Source organism: Nerophis ophidion, linkage group LG12, assembly GCF_033978795.1.
Source record: "Nerophis ophidion isolate RoL-2023_Sa linkage group LG12, RoL_Noph_v1.0, whole genome shotgun sequence".
Lineage (NCBI taxonomy): Eukaryota > Metazoa > Chordata > Actinopteri > Syngnathiformes > Syngnathidae > Nerophis > Nerophis ophidion.
The window spans coordinates 36,693,637-36,717,545 of NC_084622.1; the positions used below are offsets into that span (position 1 = coordinate 36,693,637).

At 39.5% G+C, this 23,909-nt stretch overlaps 1 protein-coding gene across 1 annotated transcript; it reads right to left on the reverse strand.

Moving 5' to 3' along the window:
* Positions 1 to 5,149: 5,149 nt before the first annotated feature.
* Positions 5,150 to 23,878, reverse strand: uba2 (ubiquitin-like modifier activating enzyme 2). Its single transcript, XM_061917482.1, has 17 exons — positions 23,650 to 23,878; positions 19,998 to 20,081; positions 19,793 to 19,863; positions 18,348 to 18,412; positions 18,165 to 18,265; positions 17,921 to 18,042; positions 16,473 to 16,540; positions 16,232 to 16,353; positions 14,486 to 14,585; positions 14,173 to 14,321; positions 12,847 to 12,940; positions 12,656 to 12,768; positions 9,670 to 9,825; positions 9,330 to 9,426; positions 9,000 to 9,105; positions 8,777 to 8,919; positions 5,150 to 6,195 (listed from the first exon to the last, which is right to left on the reverse strand). Exons 1-17 carry the CDS (start codon positions 23,788 to 23,790, stop codon positions 5,984 to 5,986), a joined length of 1,944 nt encoding a protein of 647 aa, XP_061773466.1. The 5' UTR covers positions 23,791 to 23,878; the 3' UTR covers positions 5,150 to 5,983.
* Positions 23,879 to 23,909: the final 31 nt, after the last annotated feature.

A 23,909-nucleotide genomic window follows, 5' to 3' on the forward strand; every position in this document is an offset into this window, starting at 1 on the left:
TTATTATTTTGAACTTACAACTCCCTGGCGCTGTTTTGTACTGTTTTCATAATGTTTTATAATGTTGTATATTGTTGTTTGTCTTGTAATTGTTGAAATTTATAAATAAACCTTTAAAAAAAAATGTATCTGGTCATATTGTGGCGTTCAATGTGCAGAAATATAAATAAACATTTCATTACTCCAAAAAAAAAAACATCACATTCTGTAAAATCCTTTTATTTATACACACTTTTATTCGAAATATACTCTAAATATGTGTATAAATACTACACGGTTCTGTAGATGGCAGTCTAATGACATCCAACGCAATAGCTTGTAAAAGCTGCCTTGTAATACTCAAATTTCTTTGCTGGAACAGTCTTTGATTGATTGATTGATTGATACTTTATTGGTAGATTGCACAGTACAGTACATATTCCGTACAATTCACCACTAAATGGTAACACCCGAATAAGTTTTTCAACTTGTTCAACCACGTTAATCAATTCATGGTACAAATATATACTATCAGCATAATACAGTCATCACACCGGTTAATCATCATAGTATGTACATTCAATCAATGTTTACTTATACAGCCCTAAATCATTAGTGTCTCAAAGGGCTGCACAAACCACTACGACATCCTCGGTAGGCCCACATAAGGGCAAGGAAAACTCACACCCAGTGGGACGTCGGTGACAATGATGACTATGAGAACCTTGGAGAGGAGGAAAGCAATGGATGTCGAGCGGGTCTAACATGATACTGTGAAAGTTCAATCCACAATGGATCCAACACAGTCGCAAGAGTCCAGTCCAAAGCGGATCCAACACAGCAGCGAGAGTCCCGTTCACATTGAATTATTTACATTATTTACAATCCGGGGGGTGGGATGAGGAGCTTCGGTTGATATCATTACTGCAGTTTTCAACCTACTCAGTGGCCTAGTGGTTAGAGTGTCTGCCCGGTGTCTTACCTGAGATTGGTAGGTCTTGAGTTTAAATCCTGGCTGAGTCATGCCTAAGACTATAAAAATGGGACCCATTACCTCGCTGCTTGGCACTCACCATTAAGGGTTGGAATTGGGGGTTAAAGCGCCATAAATGATTCCCAGGCGCGGCACCGCTGCTGCCCACTGCTCCCCTCACTTCCCAGGGGGTGATCAAGGGTGATGGGTGAAATGCAGAGAATAATTTCGCCACATCTAGTATGTGTGTGACAATCATTGGTACTTTAACTTTAACAATTGCAACAACAGAGTAATGGACATTGAAACATGTGTAGGTCTTACTTGGTAGGATATGTACAGCGAGCAGAGAACATAGTGAGTTCAGATAGCATGAGAACAAGTATATACATTAGAAATACATTTGATTATTTACATTAGGTTATTTCCAATCCGGGGAGATGGGATGTGAATGGAGGAGGGTATTAGTAAAGTGTTGAAGTTGCCTGGAGGTGTTGTTTTAGAGCGGTTTTGAAGGAGGATAGAGATGCACTTACTTTTATACCTGTTGGGAGTGCATTCCACATTGATGTGGCATAGAAAGAGAATGAGTTAAGACCTTTGTTAGATTGAAATCTGGGTTTAACGTGGTTTGTGGAGCTCCCCCTGGTGTTGTGGTTATGGCGGTCATTTACATTAAGGAAGTAATTTGACATGTACTTCGGTATCAAGGAGGTGTAGCGGATTTTATAGACTAGGCTCAGTGCAAGTTGTTTTACTCTGTCCTCCACCCTGAGCCAGCCCACTTTGGAGAAGTGGGATGGAGTGAGGTGTGATCTGGGGTGGAGGTCTAAAAGTAACCGGACTAGCTGGTTTTGGGATGTTTGGAGTCCAGATTTGAGGGTTTTGGAGGTGCTGGGGTACCAGGAGGTGCAAGCGTAGTGGAAAAAGGGTTGAATGAGAGTTCCCGCTAGAATCTTCAAGGTGCTTTTGTTGACCAGAGAGGAGATTCTGTAGAGGAATCTCGTTCTTTGGTTGACCTTTTTGATCACCTTGGTTGCCATTTTATCACAGGAAAGATTAGCCTCTAGAATGGAACCTAGGTAGGTGATCTCATCCTTCCTGGTGATAACAATGTCACCCACTTTTATAGTGAGGTCACTGACTTTCTTTAGGTTGATATGGGACCCAAATAGGATGGATTCCGTTTTACCTAAGTGTATGGATAGCTTGTTGTCAGCGAGCTAGGTGCAAATGTTAAGGAGTTCAGCACTGAGGATTTGTTCCACCTCTGACTTGTCCTTGCCTGATACCAGCAGGGCCGAGTCATCCGCAAACGGGAACAATTCACAGTGGCATGCTGATGGCATGTCATTCACGTATATTAGGAACAGTAAAGGTCCTAGTATACTGCCTTGGGGGACTCCACAGCTTACTGAGAGGTGCCTCTACCACCTGTTTCCTCCCCTCCAAGTAAGATTGCATCCAGCTCGATGAGTCGTGGTCAAAAGTTTACATACACTTGTAAAGAACATAATGACATGTCTGTCTTGAGTTTCCAACCATTTCTACAACTCTTATTTTTTTTTTTGTGATAGAGTGATTGGAGCACATACTTGTTAGTCACTAAAAACATTAATGAAGTTTGGTTCTACCTGGGGATAAGTTAATTAGCAACACTAAATTGGCCCTAGTGTGTGAATGTGAGTGTGAATGTTGTCTATCTGTGTTGGCCCTGCGATGAGGTGGCGACTTGTCCAGGGTGTACACCGCCTTCCATCCGAAGCAACCCCAAAAAGGGACAATCGGTAGAAAATGGATGGATGATTTTATTATGGTACCCCATCAAGTAATAAAAATGCTGTCCCTCAGTAAATGTTTGGAGTGCCACTTTTTTTGTAAGCGTTATATATCACATTCTATATTGTGTTTTGGAAAAAGATTGTCAGAAACGTTACTTAATTCATGGAAAAAAAATACAAAAGCAAACAAATGTTTATGCATATGTAAATGTATTCAGTTATAAACATTCATTCACTTTCTTCTTTCCTTCATGGATCTAAACTTTACCGATGCCGGTATTTTTCTCTATATTTGTATTGTAACATATACATAATGTGTTTGTTACATTTTTGGCCAAAGTAGGACAAAGAAAACAATCTGAAGTTGTCTTTATTTTTTAGGTTTAATGCCATGATTTTAATAGTCCTGCCAGCGTGTGCACAGGTTTTCCTCCATGCGGCCCCTGAGCTAAAATGAGTTTGTCTTGTTGAGAGGCAGACTGGCTCGTACATACACATGCATCTTCCACTGTTGCCATTTTTAATACAAGGACTTATAGTTCTAACTTATATCTAATAGGTGACAGACCAAAAACTACAACTTGGATGACGGGGAGAGGACACAGTCGAAGTGGAGGCACATACACTATATTACCGAAAGTATTTGGCCACCCATCCAAATGATAATAATCAGGTGTCCTAATCACTCGGCCCGGCCACAGGTGTATAAAATCAACCACTTAGGCATTGAGACTGTTTCCACAAACATTTGTGAAAGAATGGGCCACTGATTAGTGTGGAACTGTCATAGGATGCCACCTGTGCAACAAATCCAGTCGTGAAATTTCCTCGCTGCTAAATATTCCGGCGTTATTATAAGAAACTGGAAGAGTTTGGGAACAACAGCAACTCAGCCACCAAGTGGTAGGCCACGTAAACTGACAGAGGGGTCAGCGGACGCTGAAGCGCATAGTGATGCTAATAAGTGTCCAGCAGGCAGGTAATGAGTCCCATTTATATAGTCTCTGGTATGTCTCGGCCGGGGTTTGAACTCACAACCTACTGATCTCAGGGCAGACACTCTAACCACAAGGAGTAGGGTAGCCGTGGCCACCGCCTGGTGGAGCCATTGGTGAAAAGGGTGTTATTTCATGTCTATCTGTATTTAGAAGCTCAGAAACATGTTTTTTATGCACTAGCTATGAAAATGTTTGATTTAGAATAGAATAGAAAGTACTTTATTGATCCCTGGGGGAAATTCAGCAATAAATAAATGATTCCTACCTCGTGGAAATTAATTTGTGGTAGTTATGTTTCAACCAATTGTGACCTTTGACAGAAATAAAAGTTGTGTTTTGTGCAGGTAGATTGCCCAAATTGTATTGCTTTTAGTATCTTAAATGAACAAAATATAATTGGCCCATGCATCCTTCAATTTTCCTGTATGTGGCCCTTGCTGAAAAAGGTTTGGGCACCCCTGCTCTGGAGATAGGCATTGACAAAAAAAAGCAAAGACACTGTGTTTAATCATCTCCATCATTGGTGTCTAACAGCTGCCCCGCGGGCTGGTTCAGGCCCACAAAAATGTTTAGCCAGCGAATAAATTGTTTTTTTTAAAGAATCTGCTGTTTTAAATGTGCCCACTACATGTCGCCGTAGACATTCTGTTACGCAAGCAAGCACTTTATACCTGCAAAAGGTACGCAGTAAAGCATAGCTGAGGCTCTTTCCCCTCGACCCAGATGAAACAAAACCTGCTGTTTTACGTCTTGGCACCCTCATTTTCCCAAAATGTCTGTCAAAAGGAGAAAAGTGGACGCAGAGTGTAACTCAACCCTCTTGAATGTTATTTTTTTACCTCCATTTGTATGGTTTGTTTAGTTAGTACAGGATTTATGTGTAAATGATAAATGAGGTATTTGATACCTTATTTTTAGCTTTATTTACAACGTTCAATCCTAAATAGGACCGACATTTTATGGCTTTGCAGATACACTAAGAAAAAGACTAAGTTCTTTTTTTTAATTTTCCCCTGAATTTTTAACTATATTTGACATGTTTTGTCAAGAGTATTATTTATATGTATATTTTCAAAATGTGCTTGTTCTATATTTGGTCAAAGTAAAGCAAAACAATCTGAAATTGTCTTTATTTTTAAGTTATGCCATCATTTTAACAGTCCGGCCAACGTTGGAATAGATCTTCCTCCATACAGCCCCATAGCTAAAAATGAGATTGACACCTTCAATCTGGTTAGAGAAAAATCAGTCTATTAAAAAACATATTTCCTTTTAAAATGCTTTTGTTTTTAATTGTATAGATATAACAACGTAATAAGATAGTATTATTGAATATCATTTCATCAAATTATTTTTTTCAATATTTTTGTAAAAGGAAACAATGTATGAAGCTGAGGCAAAATAAAGTTAAGACAAAACAAAAAAATGCTTATTTATTGGTCCAGAAAGGCTTTCAAGGCCTTTTCAACATATCTGATCACAAATACAGTATTGTACTGGTCAATGGGGAGGAACACCCATCTGCACTACTTAGTAGGAAAGGGATCACTTCACATGAGGCTAAGAATATCATATGAAACAATCTAGACTTAATCGCTAAGCTTGTATTACTAAAACGGGCAGTTTTTGGGTATTCACTTTAGTCTTGTTGTAATACCTGATGAGTTAAAAACACAAGAGGAAGCCTTACAGATGGTATCTTTATGACAGCAGCCCTACATGTTAGATGTAAAGAGCATAGGTAGGTAGTACATAATACATTCATGGCACACACTCTGCTATACCAATGCAGGACAGAGACAAAGCCAATGAGTTCCACTGAGAAAGGCAGGCATCCGCCAGACATACAAGTCTGTATTTGGTCAAATTCATCATTCAAACATTACATAACAAGAAAATGTTTTGATTTCAATCTTTTTATGTAAATTGGCAAAGCATACATCCCCGGGCTTAAGTATGAGAAGTACAGCAAACATAATACAAAAAGCCTTTGTTTATACCCTCAACCAATGCATTTCAAAGATACTAGAAGTGGACAATAACAAAACAGTTGAGTATTTTCAAATGTCAACTATATTTACACGTGATGAGGGCAGGGGAGTATGAAAGGAGGAGTACAACTGGCTGTGGGATCAACACAAAACAACCTTGAACAGTTACCAATTCTTCAGAAAAGTTACGTTTGTCTGTCGTCATACAAAATGGCAAGTTTTCAAATAGTTCTCGATGCTACCAGAAAACCAGCGGTGGGTTTAGTCCAAAGCAATGATGTCATCGTCGTCGTCGTCAGTGGGAGCCGCTGCATCACCTGACACATCTGTCCGTTGGCGCTTGGTAGAAGCCTGGCCCGTTTCCGCATCGGGATGCTTTCTCTTGGTGCTGCTTGTTACTGATGTGGAGCTGGACGGTGCTTCGACCTCGTTGTCAGAGTCCACAATCATAACATCATCGTTATCTGCCAGGACTGAAAATTGTCAGACAAGAATATTAAAGTTTGAAAAAAAAATAAAAATACAAACTGTGTAAAACATCAGATCGCAACTGATTTCAAGACACTATGGTGTGCGCTTGGTGTATATGTATAAATTGATGCATTAAATCCACAAGTCTTGTGAAATGCATTTAAGCTAAAATTCATATTACATAGAAATGTAACCAGCAGTGCCAATAAGTTTAGTGCAGTGTTTCCCAACTTTTATCAAACCGAAGGCATACATAAAGTTGTGTTGCTATTTTATATTATTCTGTTGTGGCGTTTGAATCTGTTGTGGCTTTTGCAATCGTGCTTTAGCTGAAAGTTGTTGTAATCTATAATATTGTCTTGTATGACAATATCATATGTACTTTATGATATAGTCTTGTAGCGTTTGCAATTGTTGTGACCTTTCTTGGCCATCCTTGTTTTGATAACTGATTGTGTCAGGCAGACACACTTGAATAACATTAAAGTCCTTATCATTAAAGTGCAAAACTTGGTGTAAAGTCTACCATTCTTTAATCCAAGGTTTTATTTTTCTAGTATTGATAAAATTGATATATTGCCTTTTAAAACTATGTTGGCTCGATACTATACTCCGGAAGGCCAACTTGCCAAGCAGAGATGTAGTTGAATCTTAAGAGTATAAATTAATAGATTGAAATATCAATTAATTGTTACACCGCTAAAAATGATAAACATACAATATAGTAAATAAATGTATAAATAATCGATTTATAACAAAATTCTAGCCCCTGAGTTGTAATCAATCGAATCTTGAAGAGCCTAAAGATTTCCATTTTTCTTCAACAAAAGTTTGCAAAACATGCATACCAATGTCTAATAGGAATAACATACACCTCACATCTTGTCGTTATAAAGTTCACCAACAAAAAAGCACAATGGCATTGCTGAGGCAGCGAGTCAAGCTGAAAGGAAAAAAAAAAGTCTAAATTCAAGCTGGGATGACACCATTCTGACCACCTGTTCTCCTGAGTCTGTCAGGTCAAAAGTTGGGAAACAAAACATTTTTGCAGCAAAATCCTAAAAAAAAAAAACAACCCTGAGTGTTCCTGTAGTATAGAAGAACTTGGACCACTGTAAACACATTGGCAGATCCTTGCACTGAACTTTTAACTTTGCTAGCAAACATAAAACACTGGGAACCAAACATTGTATTTACAGAACTAAGGCGTTCTTTAAAAGGCACCTCTTTAAGTACTCTCCTTTTTGGAAGTTCCTCATTTGTCCGTAATGTAAATTTTTTTTAAACAAAGTTGTTGCTGTAACTTGTTTACTTTAGATGCAGTCATTTGTTCAACTTCTTAAATAGTGTTTCTCAAGATTAAATTTTACATCCTCTCTTCCCTTCGTCTTCAAAATTTGGGTTATTTAATTGGTGGCCTGGGAGTTCAGTTAAAAAAACTTGTGAGAGACTCACATTTTTGAAGCAGGTTCTTAAAAACACTAGAGTGCTGTCATAGAGATGATCCTTGACTACCTATTTTGCAAAAGGTCTTTAAAAAACAGCAGAACGCTCTTGTAACTGACAAAAATAAATGGACCAAAATTAGATGTCTACTGTAAAAGGATGCTGGTTTTCCGGAAGAAACAAATTAGAAATAACACTAAAAGGGAGATGTCCCGTCCTTTGCTTTCGGAAAATGTAGCCCATAAAACAATGTAGTTGAATATCCCTGGTATAGATCAGTGAGCATCCGACAAAACGCAATGCTGACCTCACCAAGAAGACACGTAAGCTGAGGAAGCATACTACATTTAGGTCACTGTGCCCCAACTGAAAACCTACACCAAGAACAGGCAGGTGACAAAGTACTTACTGTCAAAGTCATCAAGAAACTTGACAAATACCAAAGATGACATCATCTCGACCACAGGCAAATAAAAGACACATCACAAAGATTTGCTGTATCTGAAGTCAACAATAAAAACTCAAGTAACATATGAGTGATTATACAAAAATAAGTAATACATAACATTTATAAGTGATTAATTATTCCATCCATCCATCCATTTTCTACCGCTTATTCCCTTTCGGGGTCACGGGGGGCGCTGGCGCCTATCTCAGCTACAATCGGGCGGAAGGCGGGGTACACCCTGGACAAGTCGCCACCTCATCGCAGGGCCAACACAGATAGACAGACAACATTCACACACTAGGGCCAATTTAGTGTTGCCAATCAACCTATCCCCAGGTGCATGTCTTTGGAAGTGGGAGGAAGCCGGAGTACCCGGAGGGAACCCACGCATTCACGGGGAGAACATGCAAACTCCACACAGAAAGATCCTGAGCCTGGATTTGAACCCAGGACTGCAGGAACTTCGTATTGTGAGGCAGACGCACTAACCCCTCTTCCACCGTGAAGCCCTGATTGATTATTCATTGTAACATATTCTGTTCTTTTATGCAGCTATTTTTTTTACCCATCTGGCTTGTATATTTGCCTCTAAACCATTGCAATATGCCTTCTCTGGAAAAATCCTGTATTGTTGACATTTGCTGTGTGTGAGACATGGAAAAATAGACAAAATGTTTCCAAATGCTGACCTTTGGAGGAAGTGGATGGCTGGGCAGAGTCCTTGTTGCCATTGGTGATGCTGTTGACCTCTTCCTTGTGACTCTGGGGTTCTGGTGCTTTGTCTGGAGCTTCACCAACTACTTCAAACTCGACATCCCTCTCTAATTCTTCACTGCCATGGAAGACAAACACATTATGTATGGAGATGCACAAAAAAAACAGCAGAAAAAAGTGAGGTGCCAGGTGACATACGTGTGCAAGACGTTAATGAGGAGTGTGTAGTCTTGGAGGAAGTCATCTGATTGTAGTCGACTGCCATTTCGAATTCCAAAGTCAGAAAGAAACTTGTTGTTGTTAGCTTTTAAGGGAGACAAAAAAGCAATCAACCATCACAGTAGATATAAATGTGAATGCAGGCTTGGTTTGTCTGAATCATCTGACTGAAATATGTACCAAATGGTTCAAGTAAAAAAAAACTTCAAACACAAGTTGATCATTTGGTATAACATTTTAAGACACCATGTTATGTATAGTGCCTACTATAGTCGTTTCCCTTTGAGATTGATGATCATTCTTCTCTACCTTCTGTCTCTCCCTCCTCTGAGGAGATGAGGATGGTTCCTTTTCCATCCTCTATCTGAACATCTGGAGCTACCATGCCAAATCTCTCCTTTAATATCTGGATAAGGATAGACAATAAATCAATTCATGAACAAGATAGAATAGTACATATCTTCCCTTTCAGTGGGTATTATAAGGAGATAAATAAGAGGGGGACAATTCAATCCCCCATCCACCAAAAAGCTGGTACAAAGAAAAACATTAACAATGGTTATGTCAAGAGGATTAGTTGAGCTCATTGACATAAATGGCACTAGATTAGCAATCAATAGGCATGAGGGTCTTGCCAATCTTATATCACCTTGTCCTGCAAAGAGAGCACCGTTGTTTTTTGGACATTGACTTTGATGGTAACTTCAGGCTTGCTGGCACACACATAACAGTTGGCCACGGGTGGGTCAAGGACACACGGAACAAGCAACTTCTTCCTGAGGTTCGGGCACTTGTTTAGGAAGATCTGGAGAGGAGACAAACAAACATGAAATATCAATCAGTCCTCTTATTTGTGAACAGAAAGCAGCTTATAGGAGAACTGCACTTTTAAAAAAAAAATATTGCCTATTGTTCATATTTATGAGAGACATGACAATGGATGTTATTTTTTCTGCATTCGAAATATTAAATAAAGACAATCAAAAGAGCCTGTGGAAGCCATTTCGTACTGCCTATAAAGCCCTTAAAAAAAACATCCAAACACCTCCATGAAGGTTTTATATACCGTATTTTTCGGAAAATAAGTCGCAGTTTTTTTCATAGTTTGGCCGGGGGTGCAACTTATACTCAGGTGCGACTTATGTGTGAAATAATACACATTACCGTAAAATACCAAATAATATTATTCAGCTCATTCACGTAAGAGACTAGACGTATAAGATTTCATCGGATTTAGCGATTAGGAGTGACAGATTGTTTGGTAAACTTATAGCATTTTCTATGTTATAGTTATTTGAATGACTCTTACCATAATACAGGGTTTCCCACACATTCATTTATTTGTGGCGAAAGAATTATGGCCGTGACAAAAAAAAAAAAAAATTCAATAAATGTTTTTTTTTTTTTTAAATATATATATATTATAAAAAAAAAAATCCGGCTTTTGACTCGCTCGACCACTCATAAAAGCAATGGGACTGTCTGTGAATGGAGCTTGTAGTTACATATTATATAAATATGTCTATAAAGTGTTGTAATTATATTCCAACTCTGTGTTCTTCTTGGTCACCCCCCCCACCTAATCCGACCCGACCACACCACCACAAATGGATGCCTGACCTTTGGGAAACACTGATAATGTTACATCAACATACCAGGCACCTTCTCAGTTGGTTATTTATGCATCATATAACATACACTTATTCAGCCTGTTGTTCACTATTCTTTATTTGAAATTGCCTTTCAAATGTCTATTCTTGGTGTTGGGTTTTATCAAATAAATTTCCCCAAAAAATGCGACTTATACTCCAGTGCAACTTAAATATGTTTTTTTCCTTTAATATGCATTTTCGCAACTGCGACTTATACTCCGAAAAATACGGTACATGTAATGTAAGGACAGGCACCTTTATAACAGCATGTAATCGTTCATCTCGTTTGCCTTTTTTTCTTCATCACCGATTAACACTTATTGCAGACTTCATGAGAGCCAACATACATAATAAAACAATTTACACTACAAGGTCTGCTGTCATTAGCACGCAGACTGCCAGAATGGTCATATATTCCCATTTAGATGAAGAATGTATAAATGTTTTATTTCAATCCAGACTTTTCTGCCTGTCACGAGACATCCCACTAAAACAATGTGCACCTAACACATTAAAATCTAAAAATAAGCAGAAAACTCATTATCCATGCAACCAAGGGACAGACTGAATTTTCCCCATGATAATCAATAATTGGTGTACAACTCCTGTTAAAAAAAAAATCATAGTAACTAGCAAAAGAAACCTTGTTGTCAGCAGACTACACAAGCGCTGTTTCAACCCTCTGAGCAGACTCAACGGCCTGTAGTATCGCAACAGGCTAGTTTACCCGCTACCAAAACAACTAGCCAGTAATTGTAGATTTTATTTAAACAAAGATACAGACACCACTGCTTGATGCTGCTTATTGTTGTCAATGCTGTTTTAAGGTTTAGAGTTTAGGGGACAGCGTGGCAAAGTTGGTAGAGTGGCGGTGCCAGCAATCTGAGGGTTACTTGTTCAATCCCCACCTTCTACCATCCTAGTCACGTCCGTTGTGTCCTTGGGCAAGACACTTCACCCTTGCTCCTGATGGGTCCTGGTGAGCGCCTTGCATGGCAGCTCCCGCCGTCAGTGTGTGAATGGGCGAATGTGGAAATACTGTCAAAGCGCTTTGGGCTCCTTAAAAAGGGGTAGAAAAGCGCTATAGAAGTACAACCCATTTAACATTTAGAGCAGTTGTCCCCAACCTTTTGTATCCGCGGACCGGTCAACGCTTAATAATTTGTCCCGCGGCCCGGGTGGGTGGGGGGCGGGGGGCAATCCTTTTTTACATTTTTTTCTTTGTCATGAAAAAGGGAGGTTTTTGTCATGAAAAAGGGAGGTTTTTGTGGTTGGTGCACTAATTGTAAGTGTATATTGTGTTTGTTATGTTGATTTAATTAAAAAATAAATAAATATATATATATATATATATATATATATATTTTTTTTAATAAAAATGAATAAAAAAATTATTCTGTGGCCCGGTACCAATCGGGCCACGGCCCGCTGCCACTGATTTAGAGGATGTGCTGTAATGTATCAACAACATAGTTTGTTGGGATTGACAATAAAACATTTGATTGGCAACCGCTATTTTACTATGCTCAGATGGCGTTTGTGCATACACACTGCTACCGTCGAGATAGTAAGCAGGGAAAGAATAACGCATAAATACCACAGAGGAAAATGATAAAACCTATTGCTGGTCAGCTGACTGTTTCAGGTGTATTTTCTGCTCCCAGTAATACGGATCAGGCTAGGAATAGTACCTCAACATTGCCTGTATGTACTTCCGTCTCCTCCTTTACTGCACCTAATTACAGAATAAGGGCCACTAGTCCTCTACATCTTCCTCCCAAAAAAGCTAACTTTTTTCAAGCAGTGGCTCATCACTACAAATGGCTGAATCAGATTTGACTATGAAAATATTTAATCAAAGACTGCCCTACATTTTACAATAGCTAGAACTGGATACAGTTAAAAAGCTATCCAAGCTCTAAATATATGTGCAAAAGGACATTTCAAACTCTTTACGCATAATTGGTAAGGTGATCAACTAACCGTGCGGCAGGATTCGAGTTCTCCTGCCAGAATCTTGAGGCCCTCCAGTACAATTAGTCCAGCGATGACAGCATTAGTGGTTGCAATAGCTGGGATGATGTTGCCTGCCATGGCTGATGTGACAAATACAGGAATAACAAAATTTCCCCCTTTCACATTCATATTTCAAAACTGTGGCACAACCAACTTACATTTGACATCAAAGCGACTCTTCATGTTCATGCTGAAAATGTGCATCCTTAAGTTTGCAGCTGCAGTAACAAAATCCATGGCAGGAGGATCGTCCTGACAAGATAAGCAAAGGCTTAATTAACATCACAATCAAAACACCACACAAAATCCCACATTGGATTGGTTGGCTCAATAAGGTGTGCACATAGAGTAGATTAATTAAGTCGAAAAGTCATAATACAATTCAAAAAGGCCCTTTCTGTGCCATTATATGGAGATGTGATGTTGTGCAATGAGACAAACTAGAAATAAATGGTCATAGAACAAGGTTCTACAAACATTTCCTGCACTTTTTCATTTTTATTCTGGAGGCACATAGTTATTTGGAATGCCAAATAATGTTGACGACAGCCTTCTGTGTGGACCACAGTTGAGCCAAGAGTCCATAATGGCGGCAGTGGCGATGTAAACGCCAATAACCAGATGAGGGGTAAAAAAATTGCTATTTCAGTAGCTTAATTTATTCCAGTGCGAAATGAAAGCAGACTCAGCCACCTGAAACAAATGTTTGAAGGTGATATTGCACAAGTCTTGTGAGTAATGTAGCCTACTGACGGAGACATACAGGGTCTATTGCTATTTTCAAACTTTATTGCTGACCTTAACACACAAACAGCAGCCCATAGGTCCAACAGTAACCAAAGCAGGAACCCTAAGCATTATGCACCAATTACAGACATGGCGAACAAGGTGCATTCACTAACCCCAGAATTTGGAACATCAACATTACAACACAAGCAGGTCCTTATTTTGTATTCCCTGGGTTCTGTATTGCTGAAGTATGCCAATTTGTTGCGATTTGTATTCCATATTGTGGAATGTATTACTTAGTTAAAATAAGTAATGTGTTTAAATCACTTTACGGTTCAAATTGCGCGTCATAAAATTAATTAAAAATAAAAAAGCATTCACAACGTTTATGTTTTCCAATTTGTAGGTACTGGCTCGGGTATGGTTTGTTTCAAAAGTACCCGTTTGGGTCCTGTATCAGAATGTAACTCCCTAAACCTGACAGATACATTTGAACCATTTGATCCCCTTGATGCAGTTAATAATATGTGTTGACTGAGAGTGACTGAAGATGTAACTGAGGATTTTTCTTTAAAAGCCGTCAAATCTAAATAAGTGGCCTTTACATGGGTTTAAATACTGACACACTTGGATTTGCGTAAAATAATCTATAACACGATGAACATTAATGTAAGTAGACAAGAATGTGTTTAATGTCCAAGAAACTAGACATTTTTTTTCACAATCATTTTGTAAGAGGTTTAGAAATGTGTTACCTTGTCCCAAACAAGCTCTGCACCATCCCCTTTCTCATCCAACAGCGAGTGGAGAGTATTCACACTTTCTTGGAAGAGCTTGCAGTAGCCCCAAACACCAAGAACCTGCTGGTCTTTTAAACCTGAGCCTGTTGAATCCTTAGGACACACTACAACAAACAATAGCCAGAGTCACTCAAACACAGAATATTTGCTAAGCAAATACCATAATAATAAAAAGCAATAGACCTGGCTATTGTGTTATTTGCCAACGGCCAATAAATGGTAACTCACCATCACCAGCACTATTTTGGTGTGTCCACAATAAACGTACCAGTGTTCTCCAGCTGCTGCCAGTCCAGTGGTGTTGGAGCCTTCCTCTTTTTCCACAGCTTGTCCATAGTTAATAAGTACATGATGTCATCTTTGAAAAGCTGCAAAACACAGGCCACGTAATTGTCACATTGTGTCACCATATTTGGAAAGCATGACTTCACTTGACATGGAAACGTGTCCCTGTAAAAAGCCCCCCAACAATATGCAGACATTAACACGTTCAGATATAAATATATTTAATATTTACCTAACATTGCTGAAAATAACCTTTAACATGCATGGCTGTTCCTGTAGCTGTTGTATGCCATCACCGTTTCAACATCAATATAGCAAACATTGCACCCATTTTCAAATCCGCTCATTTCGCAGCAGGCATGCATACCAGCACGAGACGGATTGACGGCCATGAACACCAATCATTTAATTTAGGACAACTTATTGACAATGTATTTTTACAAAGTTTAACTTCTAAATGAGACTTTTTGTGAGAGCACCAAGGTCGCATAACACACACACACAACTCTCCATCACAGGCCCTTTGACGCGTCACCCCATGTGGTATTACCGAAAACTGAACAACGCGCCAAGTGGCTGGTACCTTCGGGCGGGATGCCCACCCCCTCATCGTTCGTTGCAAGTCTCGAGTTGTAAGTCGTAATATGTAAATGTGATTTGCTATGAAGTTTGTTTTTCCTCACCGTAGACAGCCACCCCCCATAGGAGCCCAGTCTGAGATCACCTTTTTTTTATTCATTCTCCCCCTTTGTCCACCTACTTCCCACCTTTTATGGGGTGCGATAAAAGGCAACCCATCAGCAGTCCTGTTCTGTTTCCTGTGCAATGTGTGGCTGCTCTTCAACTGGTTTGTGCTGAAAATGAAATTTTGTTGACAAAGATCCTTACCAAATATCCTTCCTACTATTGGTGATATATGCTAGCCGTTGCCGATGTTCTTTTTTAGTTGAGATATTTTTCATTTTGGAGCCATTTACCTACAGCAGCTTTAAAAGACTAGTACTAGGGCTGGGTGATATTGCCTTTTTCTAATATCTCCATATTTTGCGACAGCCTTGAATTAACACTTGATACATATAATCACAGCAGTATGATGATTCTATGTGTCAACATTAAAACATTGTTGTTCCTACTGCATTAATAATATATGCTCATTTTAAACTTCCATGCAGAGAAGGAAATCACAACTAAGTCAATTGACCAAAACTGTATTTATTTAAGTTATTAGCAGGTGACTTTTCAACTTATGCTACATATTAGCAGTCATGCTACTTTGGGTAGCAACGCTTGTGCCGCACACTTGACAAATTAAAGTTGTCCATTCGACATATTCCCGCTTGAAGTCGAACCACAGCCAGGCGATGGACACCCTGCTGATTTTCTTGGGAAATAATTCTTCCTTCATTTGTTACCAGATTCGCATATTCTTTCTCTCGTATTACCACTCGCACGGCTGCGCTAGCATCACAGCTAACATTACCCGGTCTGCTACCTCTCTGCTCCGCGAGGGCGTATACGTATGTGATGTCTGACATGACAGTGTGTGACATGTGTAAGTTTGTGCGCTTGCTGCCTGTGAGGAGACACAAAGAATGGGAAGAGCCTGTAGTGTAAAGCCCGCAGCTAAAAGCAACTGCGTGAGAACGTATACTCGAATATCACGGTTAAAGTCATTTTCCATGTCGCACAGAGACAAACCCGCGATATATCGCCCAGCCCTAACTAGTACCTTATTGAAGAGTTTGATGGGGTCATATTTGTTAGTGCGGGCCCATTGCTTAGTTGAAATGCGCATGATGCCTCCGTCCTTTTCTGCGGCCGTGGCACGGGCTGCTGTTTCTTCCGGTTTCCCTGTATAAAAGGAACACATATTCCACGAAGTGGGTTTTACTGCATAAAATATCGAACACTTCATAAAAAAAATAACTCCTTGGTAAATGTTGCAAAAAAGAGAAAAAAGAAAAGCTCACATGCAGCCTCTGGGTCTGCCGTGTCAGGGGATACATCTTGATCGGCATCCTCTTCTCCAAATAACTGGCTGAAATACAATATGGTAAGTAAGTTTCATCCATATTTTTACAATCAATTAAATGTTATAATTTTAGCAATATAACCCATCCATTTTCTATCTCTTGTCCCTTTCGGAGTGGCAGGGGGTGCTGGAGCCTATCCCAGCTGCAGTCAAGCGGAAGGCAGAGTGCACCCTGGACAAGTCACCATCTCATCAAAGGGCCAAAATAGATAGACAACATTCACACTCCCATTCAGACACTAAAGCCAATAAAAGGGGTAGTGCACTTTTTAGGGAATTTTGCCTATCGTTCCCAGTCATGAGAGACGAGAACACATCTTTTATTTAGGATTCTAAAGATTATAAAAAAGTTTGCAAGATGTGGCTAATGGGAGTCACCATTGTAGCCTTCAAAGCCCTCTAAAACAACGTCAAAACCCTCCAACGTTTTATATACACGCTGCAACTCTATAAACAATGTAGTAACAGACATGTTCACAAAAATATGTAATATGGCTTCTGACTTTGCACCACCAAAATACATAACTTGCTGAGAAACCATTACAGTGGTAGAAGGCTTTGAGAAGAGAATCAGCCGTTTCTTTTTGCACCCAGTTGTAAGAGGTTATTGTAAAGTGTTCAATTTGATTGAACACTGATTGATTTGTTTACATTGTTTTCCTTGGTTTTGTTGACGTTTTCTTTCTGCCTTGATAGCGGAGGTGACTACATAATCAGAGAAAGGTTACATTTTAAATAAGAATGCTCACATGTAAAATATTTTACACTTGGTCCTTATTTCTTATATAAAAAAATTGGCAATATGGACCAATATAAAACTCTTCAATCGTTAAAGTTATCAGTCATATCTACCAGCCCTTTATTAAACCATGTACATTTAAGATAAATCATGATACTTTTGGAAATTCCAGGGCGTGATTTTATTAACAATCTGGGAACTCCTCCACAGTTGAACATCTTGCAGATAGACTTAAAAAATGTATTGTAAAAAAGGGACTGTGGAGAAAAATGTACACCAATACATACTCAATATATATTATCCAGACCTCAAGGAAGTGTTTTAAATGTAGATTCAAATCAACATAGGTAACATTTAATTTCCCCACGAGGATGAACAAAACTGTCTGAATCTAAATACTACCATATTGTATATGCACCTTAGGAGGAGCTGCTCCAATTTCGTTGTTCTTTCAACCTGTTCATTGCAATAATGACAATAAAACTCTATTCTATTCTATTCTAAATAAAACAAAAAGCTGTGTTATATTTGGTGGCTCTAAACTATTTTTCTACAGTGGAAGTGGGAGCAAAATGCACTTTTTATAGTAAAGGTTGCCCACCCCAGTACGAGAACAAAGTTGGAATTTTTAAGTGAATTCTACTCACTTGAAGAGATACTTTGCCCAGACTATGCAGTGAATGGGCTCGGACGGAGTGTTTCTGATAGTGCAGCCGGGGAAGGTTTTTTGAGTGGGTTTAGGCTGGCATTCGTAGCACTCCGTCATTCCCTGAAGAAGTAGGAGAAATAAAACAATGTTAAACATTATTCTAGACTAGGTACTACACCTCTAAGCTTGATGAAATTTTACAAGTCAGTGGCTATTTTAAGGGGGTGATTAGATTTAGATACCTTCTTGATGACTGTGACCTGACCAAGGTATCCTGCTGTACCGCTCTCTATTAGAGTGATGTCGGCTGCCAAACACATCCTGTTTACATGATTACGGGCCGCTGAGGATACATATACAAATGTTATATCTTCAGTTTTTAGAGAAGGGATATAAAAAGGTCTAACGGGTCCAGACATGCGTACCTCTATTATCCAGAGCGTTCATCACAAGAATGAAATCTTTAAAGAACTCCACATTGTAGTCAGGACTGTCGGGGGAATACATTTGTTTTCAATGACATCTAAATACATTTTTGGTAGGGGTGTAATGATTGATCAATATATCGATTCATTTTCCTAAATTTCAAGTTCATCGATCAGTGCTCAAAAAGTTTGCCTTCCGGAAAATAGGTATCAATTCAAAAGGGAATCGATCGATATTATCAATTGGAACTACATAGCATATGACACCTGCAGCTGTAGATCAAAGCAGACAATGTCCTGTGGTGCAGTACAGAAGACCTGGCAGGACTTACCCCATCAGCTATAGCCTGTGCCAAATACTGGCAGAACGACATCTGAGATAGTTACAGACGTGAAGAAAAATAACATTTTATCAATACAAAATAAAGGAAAGTATTGTATTTAAGAAGTGCAGACTTTCTATGAAGTTTAGCCCTTTTACTGATAGCGTTAATGAGTGTTTGCCCAGCTGGGGAGTCATCTAAACAAAAATTGCGGCTAGTTATAGTGGCTGAGAAAGGTCAAAACAAACGCAAATGCAACAAGGCAATACCAACAATAAACCATACAAAAACATTCAACAACAACACATTGCAGAAGCCACAACAAAAACAAACTATAACAAATTATTCAAAGCCGCAACACAACTTTTAGCCACAAAAGACAAGAATGACATTTAGGGGTGGACAACGGAGCAAGTCATGGCGATCCAACAACATGCAACTGGCAGCCAAAGAGAAGCAGTTTCATTAGAAATAGAAGAGATGGGTGAAGTAGGCTATGTAAATTAGGAAGCGAGCAAGCGCAAGCAAAACCAACAGGGATGAGGAGACATACATGCTTTCGCACTCCTCGGACGCTGTCCATCATCAGTGACGCCAGAGGGGAGAACAGATACAGTATGGCCAAGTTGGGAAACTTTATTTAGCAGGTAAATCTACTGTTAAAATGTTGGTTAATGTATATTTTTTTTGAAAATTGCTTAAATGTTGAAAAAATATGAGCAGAAAAGGTTTCTTCTTGTTAATTAAACTTAAGTGTGGGTTACACTTTATTTAAATGGGATGTGAATGCATTGGCCATTAATTGTATTTAGTTACTTGTTTGTGTCCATAATTCATTTATACACACCTCCCTAACAAGAAATAACCGACATATAGTAAACTCCACCTGCAGTGTCCAGTATCTAGTATGTATTTCACAGTCACACTGCCTGATTTTTGTTTGGTTTTTTTGCTAAAAAAAGTTACTGAATCAATTTCAAATCACTGAGTCGTTTTGGACCGAATCGTTTAACAAATTAGATCGTTCTCGAATCGTATCGGCAGCCACAAATATCAAATCAATTTAATATAAATCTTTACACCCCTAATCATTACAGTGATTTATTAAAAAAAATGAATTACTTCATGATGCTGTCATGGTATGCGGTGATATTTGCAGAGGGGCAGAACTGCAAGGCACTCTCTTTAGCCACCTGCAATAAATACATACACAACACAAGAAGGGAAGTTACAGCGACAAACTTATGCAAGCATCTGTTAAGAGAAGGCCTAGATCTGTTTTGACTTGGAGCAGCAACTCCATTTTAAGATGTGTCTGTGAACATACTTGTGCTTTGGACTTGCCCACGTGCTTCTTTTGGAAGAGAAACTGACGATTCAGATTGCTGACATCAATTGTGTCCAAGTCAATCTGCAAAGAAATGATTGTGTGATATCAGAATCAGAGATACTTTATTAATCCCTGATGGGAAAAAAAAATGTTCATGAATATCATGAATCCCACATCAGTGTGTCACTGAGGTATATGCGATCGCTACACACAAGACTATGTGAACAGGTCTATACATTAACATATCTTATTTAAATACAATATATATCAAGGGACTTGAATGCAATCTAACTGCAGGTCACTGTAGGTAAAACCTGGGCTGCACAAAGTATTCACTTCAGAATACCGTTTGAATCATCTAACTAAATTAACAAACTAGTTCTACAAGCAGCTAAAGTGATCCTGAGTTATGGTAGGCCTTAGGTAATTATTTAAATGTAAATATTAGTTTGAGATCTATCATTCATTGATTAGGCTAAATCTACACTAAGCTGGATAACCCCTTAAAACGAATAATTATTTAGCCTAAACCCCGTTTGAGGCACACTAAACCACCGTTTTTAAGGTCGACCCTCTTCGGACAATATTTAACACAGGTAAGTGCGCAGTGTATTTCTTAAAGCTCCGGCTCTTAGCTTTGTATGGACTCATTGATCGTTTACAAACTGAGTTCGGAGAGGAAGAGACGCCAGAAAGACAGCACCCCATACAGGAAGTGACGTCAGAAAGAACGAGCCATAGCCAGCTTCATAATAAAGCGGTTTCGTAACTCGGAGCTAACCACTGGAAATATGAACACGAGTCATCCAGACATGCCCGTGTTTCTCCTTGTACATCTAACGGCGCTTGTGGAAATCACACATGAATACCTTAAGAGAAAATGATTGCAGCTATTTCGAATACAACACATCTCAGACGGCAAGAGAACTTTCGATTGTCAAGGTCAGCTGTGAATCTACTTAGGGAAAAACTTTGTCCATTTGTCGAAGGAGAGTGATTAAAAAAAGGTAGCGTGTGCTTTGTATTACCTGGCCGTCGAGGGAAAACAGCGAATGCATTTGGACTGGGAAAGCAGACTGTATCAGTTACTGTCAGCCATGTATGTCGCGGACTCCACGTCTAGGTCCAGAGTATATAAAGTCACCGAAAACTAATGGACAATGAAAGTGAAGGCAACAAGAGAGTGGAGTGTCCTGACCGGATATCCAGTTTGATTGATGTAAAATGTTCTTTATCACATTGTTTACGTGTCTAATAAAGATTTGATTAATTTATGATACAGCACACTGGATTCCAGTTAATTGAAATACCACAACACTGGATATTGTTCAGATAAGTTAAATTTAAGAACTTGCACAAAAAGCAACACTGGAGGTGACTATGACGTGTGCATTTTGCGCACATGCGTATTAGGTCCCGTTGCACCAGCGGACAGAGGGGGTGTTAAACGGTTGTATTGTTGTGTGTGTGGACAAGGATAAGGTTAGGTCGGATTTACCCTGGATAACCTTAGCCGGTTTAGTGTAAACAGGGTTTAATGATTATTAACGTTAATTAATGTTATACCTATCCTGCGTATTTTATAAAGTAGTATGAACTCAAACCCTGTGGATGCTGAAGCCATGCTGTCTGGTAAATCCACCTGAACCCATCACACCACTACTAGTTAATATAAATATTAATCCACTAAACACTTTAATGTACACATTGACATACCGTATTTCCTTGAATTGCCGCAGGGCATATAGTATGCGCCCCGCCTTGAATTACTGACGAGTCAAACTCGCTTCGCAAAATACTTAGCGCATGCTTAGTATTACCGCCTGGTCAAACTTGTAACGTCACGAGTTTTCATCATTTTCAAAATGGAGGAGGCTGATTTCAATACCGGTAATTTGAAATCGCATAAAGGGAAAGAGATTGAGAGCTATTCAGTAGGATTTAAGGCCCTGCTGAAATGAGATTTTCTTATTTAAAACGGGGATAGCAGGTCCATTCTATGTGTCATACTTGGTCATTTCGCGATATTGCCATATTTTTGCTGAAAGGATTTAGTAGAGAACATCCACGATAAAGTTTGCAACTTTTAGTGCTAACAGAAAAGCCCTGCGTTTACCGGGAGTCGGAGACGATGGCGTCACATGTTGATGGCTCCTCACATTGATTTTAATGGGAGCCTTCAACAAAAAGAGCTCTCCGGACCGAGAAAACGACAATTTCCCCATTAATTTCAGCGAGGATGAAAGATTTGTGTTTGAAGATATTGATAGCGACGGACTAGAAAAAAGAGAAAAAAAACAAGTTGAAAAAAAACGCGATTACATTGGGACGGATTCAGATGTTTTTAGACACATTTACTAGGATAATTCTGAGAAATCCCTTATCTTTCTATTGTGTTGCTAGTGTTTTAGTGAGTTTAACAGTACCTGATAGTCAGAGGTGTGTGTCCACGGGTGTCTTGACGCGCAGTGTGTCAGGGAAGTCGACGGCAGAAGCTCAGCTGATCTCCGGTAAAAAGCGATTTTTTAGCACAATTTTCTCACCGAAACCTGCTGGTTGACATTCGGTCGGGATCCATGTTCGCTGTGATCCATAGTAAAGTTTCACCTCCGGGAATTTTAAACAAGGAATCACTGTGTGTTTGTGTGGCTAAAGGCTAAAGTTTCCCAACTCCATCTTTCTACTTTGACTTCTCCAAAATTAATTGAACAAATTGCGAAATATTCAGCAACACAGATCTCCAAAATACTGTGTAATTATGCGGTTAAAGCAGACGACTTATATCTGTGTGTGTGTGTGTGCAGTGCTCATATTTCCTAACAGCCTGTAACGTCACGCGTACACGTCATCATTACGCAACGTTTTCAAGAAGAAACTCCCGGGAAATTTAAAATTGCTATTTAGTAAACTAAAAAGGCCGTATTGGCATGTGTTGCAATGTTAATATTTCATCATTGATATATAAACTATCAGACTGCGTGGTCGATAGTAGTGGGTTTCAGTAGGCCATTAAGGTGCAAGCTTACATCACACTCAATTTTTTACTGCATGCCTTTGGTAAGTGCCGGAGTGAGAAGAGGTTTAAAATAATTACCGCACGCCTTTGGTAAGCGCAGGAGTGAGAAGGGGTTTTAAAATAATTAGCGCCCGGGCGGCAATTCAAGGAAATTATAACAGACAGTTTATTGGAGGATTAACTCGGTAAATGTTAGTGGCGCCAAATACCGTTTTCAGTGCTAAGCGTGTGCGTATTTATAATATCATCGTTGTGTTATTGTGTGTACGTATCTGTTTGAGAATGTTGCGTAAAGAATCATCATAAAACATGAGCATATTTCAATGGCTACACCTGAGAATTAGCCTTAAAGTGCCGCACAAAGACCTAGCATGGTAGCAAGCTAGTCCGGGCTAGCCCAGATAGCCCATTCATGCACAAAGCCCGAGCATCACAGCAAGCTGCTCAGCTTTAGTGCAAAGACATGATAGCCAGTCCAGTACAAAGTTATAGCATAATAACAACAGGCCATTCATCTCTAGCACAAAGCCGTAGCATGATAGCCGGCTAGCCGTTGCGCCTTCTCAAACGGCCCCCGAGCTAGCACGATAGCACGACGGCTAAAGAGGGAAACAAACGTTGAGTGCGACGAACCACTTCAATGTTTTGGAATCCGGTGAGGACGAGGTTCTTCAGCAGCTCGCAGCCGATCCCTCCCGCTCCCACCACCAGCACCTTGCACGTCGAGAGGGAGTCCGCCAGTTCCTTTCGGAGAGCACCCACAAGTTGGAGCATGTTGAGGATGGGTCGCACTGAAGCTGGAGCCTTGCAGCGCAGCACCGGGACGCTGGTGGTCAGCTTTGAAGGAGTGAGGCCCCGCCCCTCACGTCTTCCTCTGCATGTTTTTTTAATTT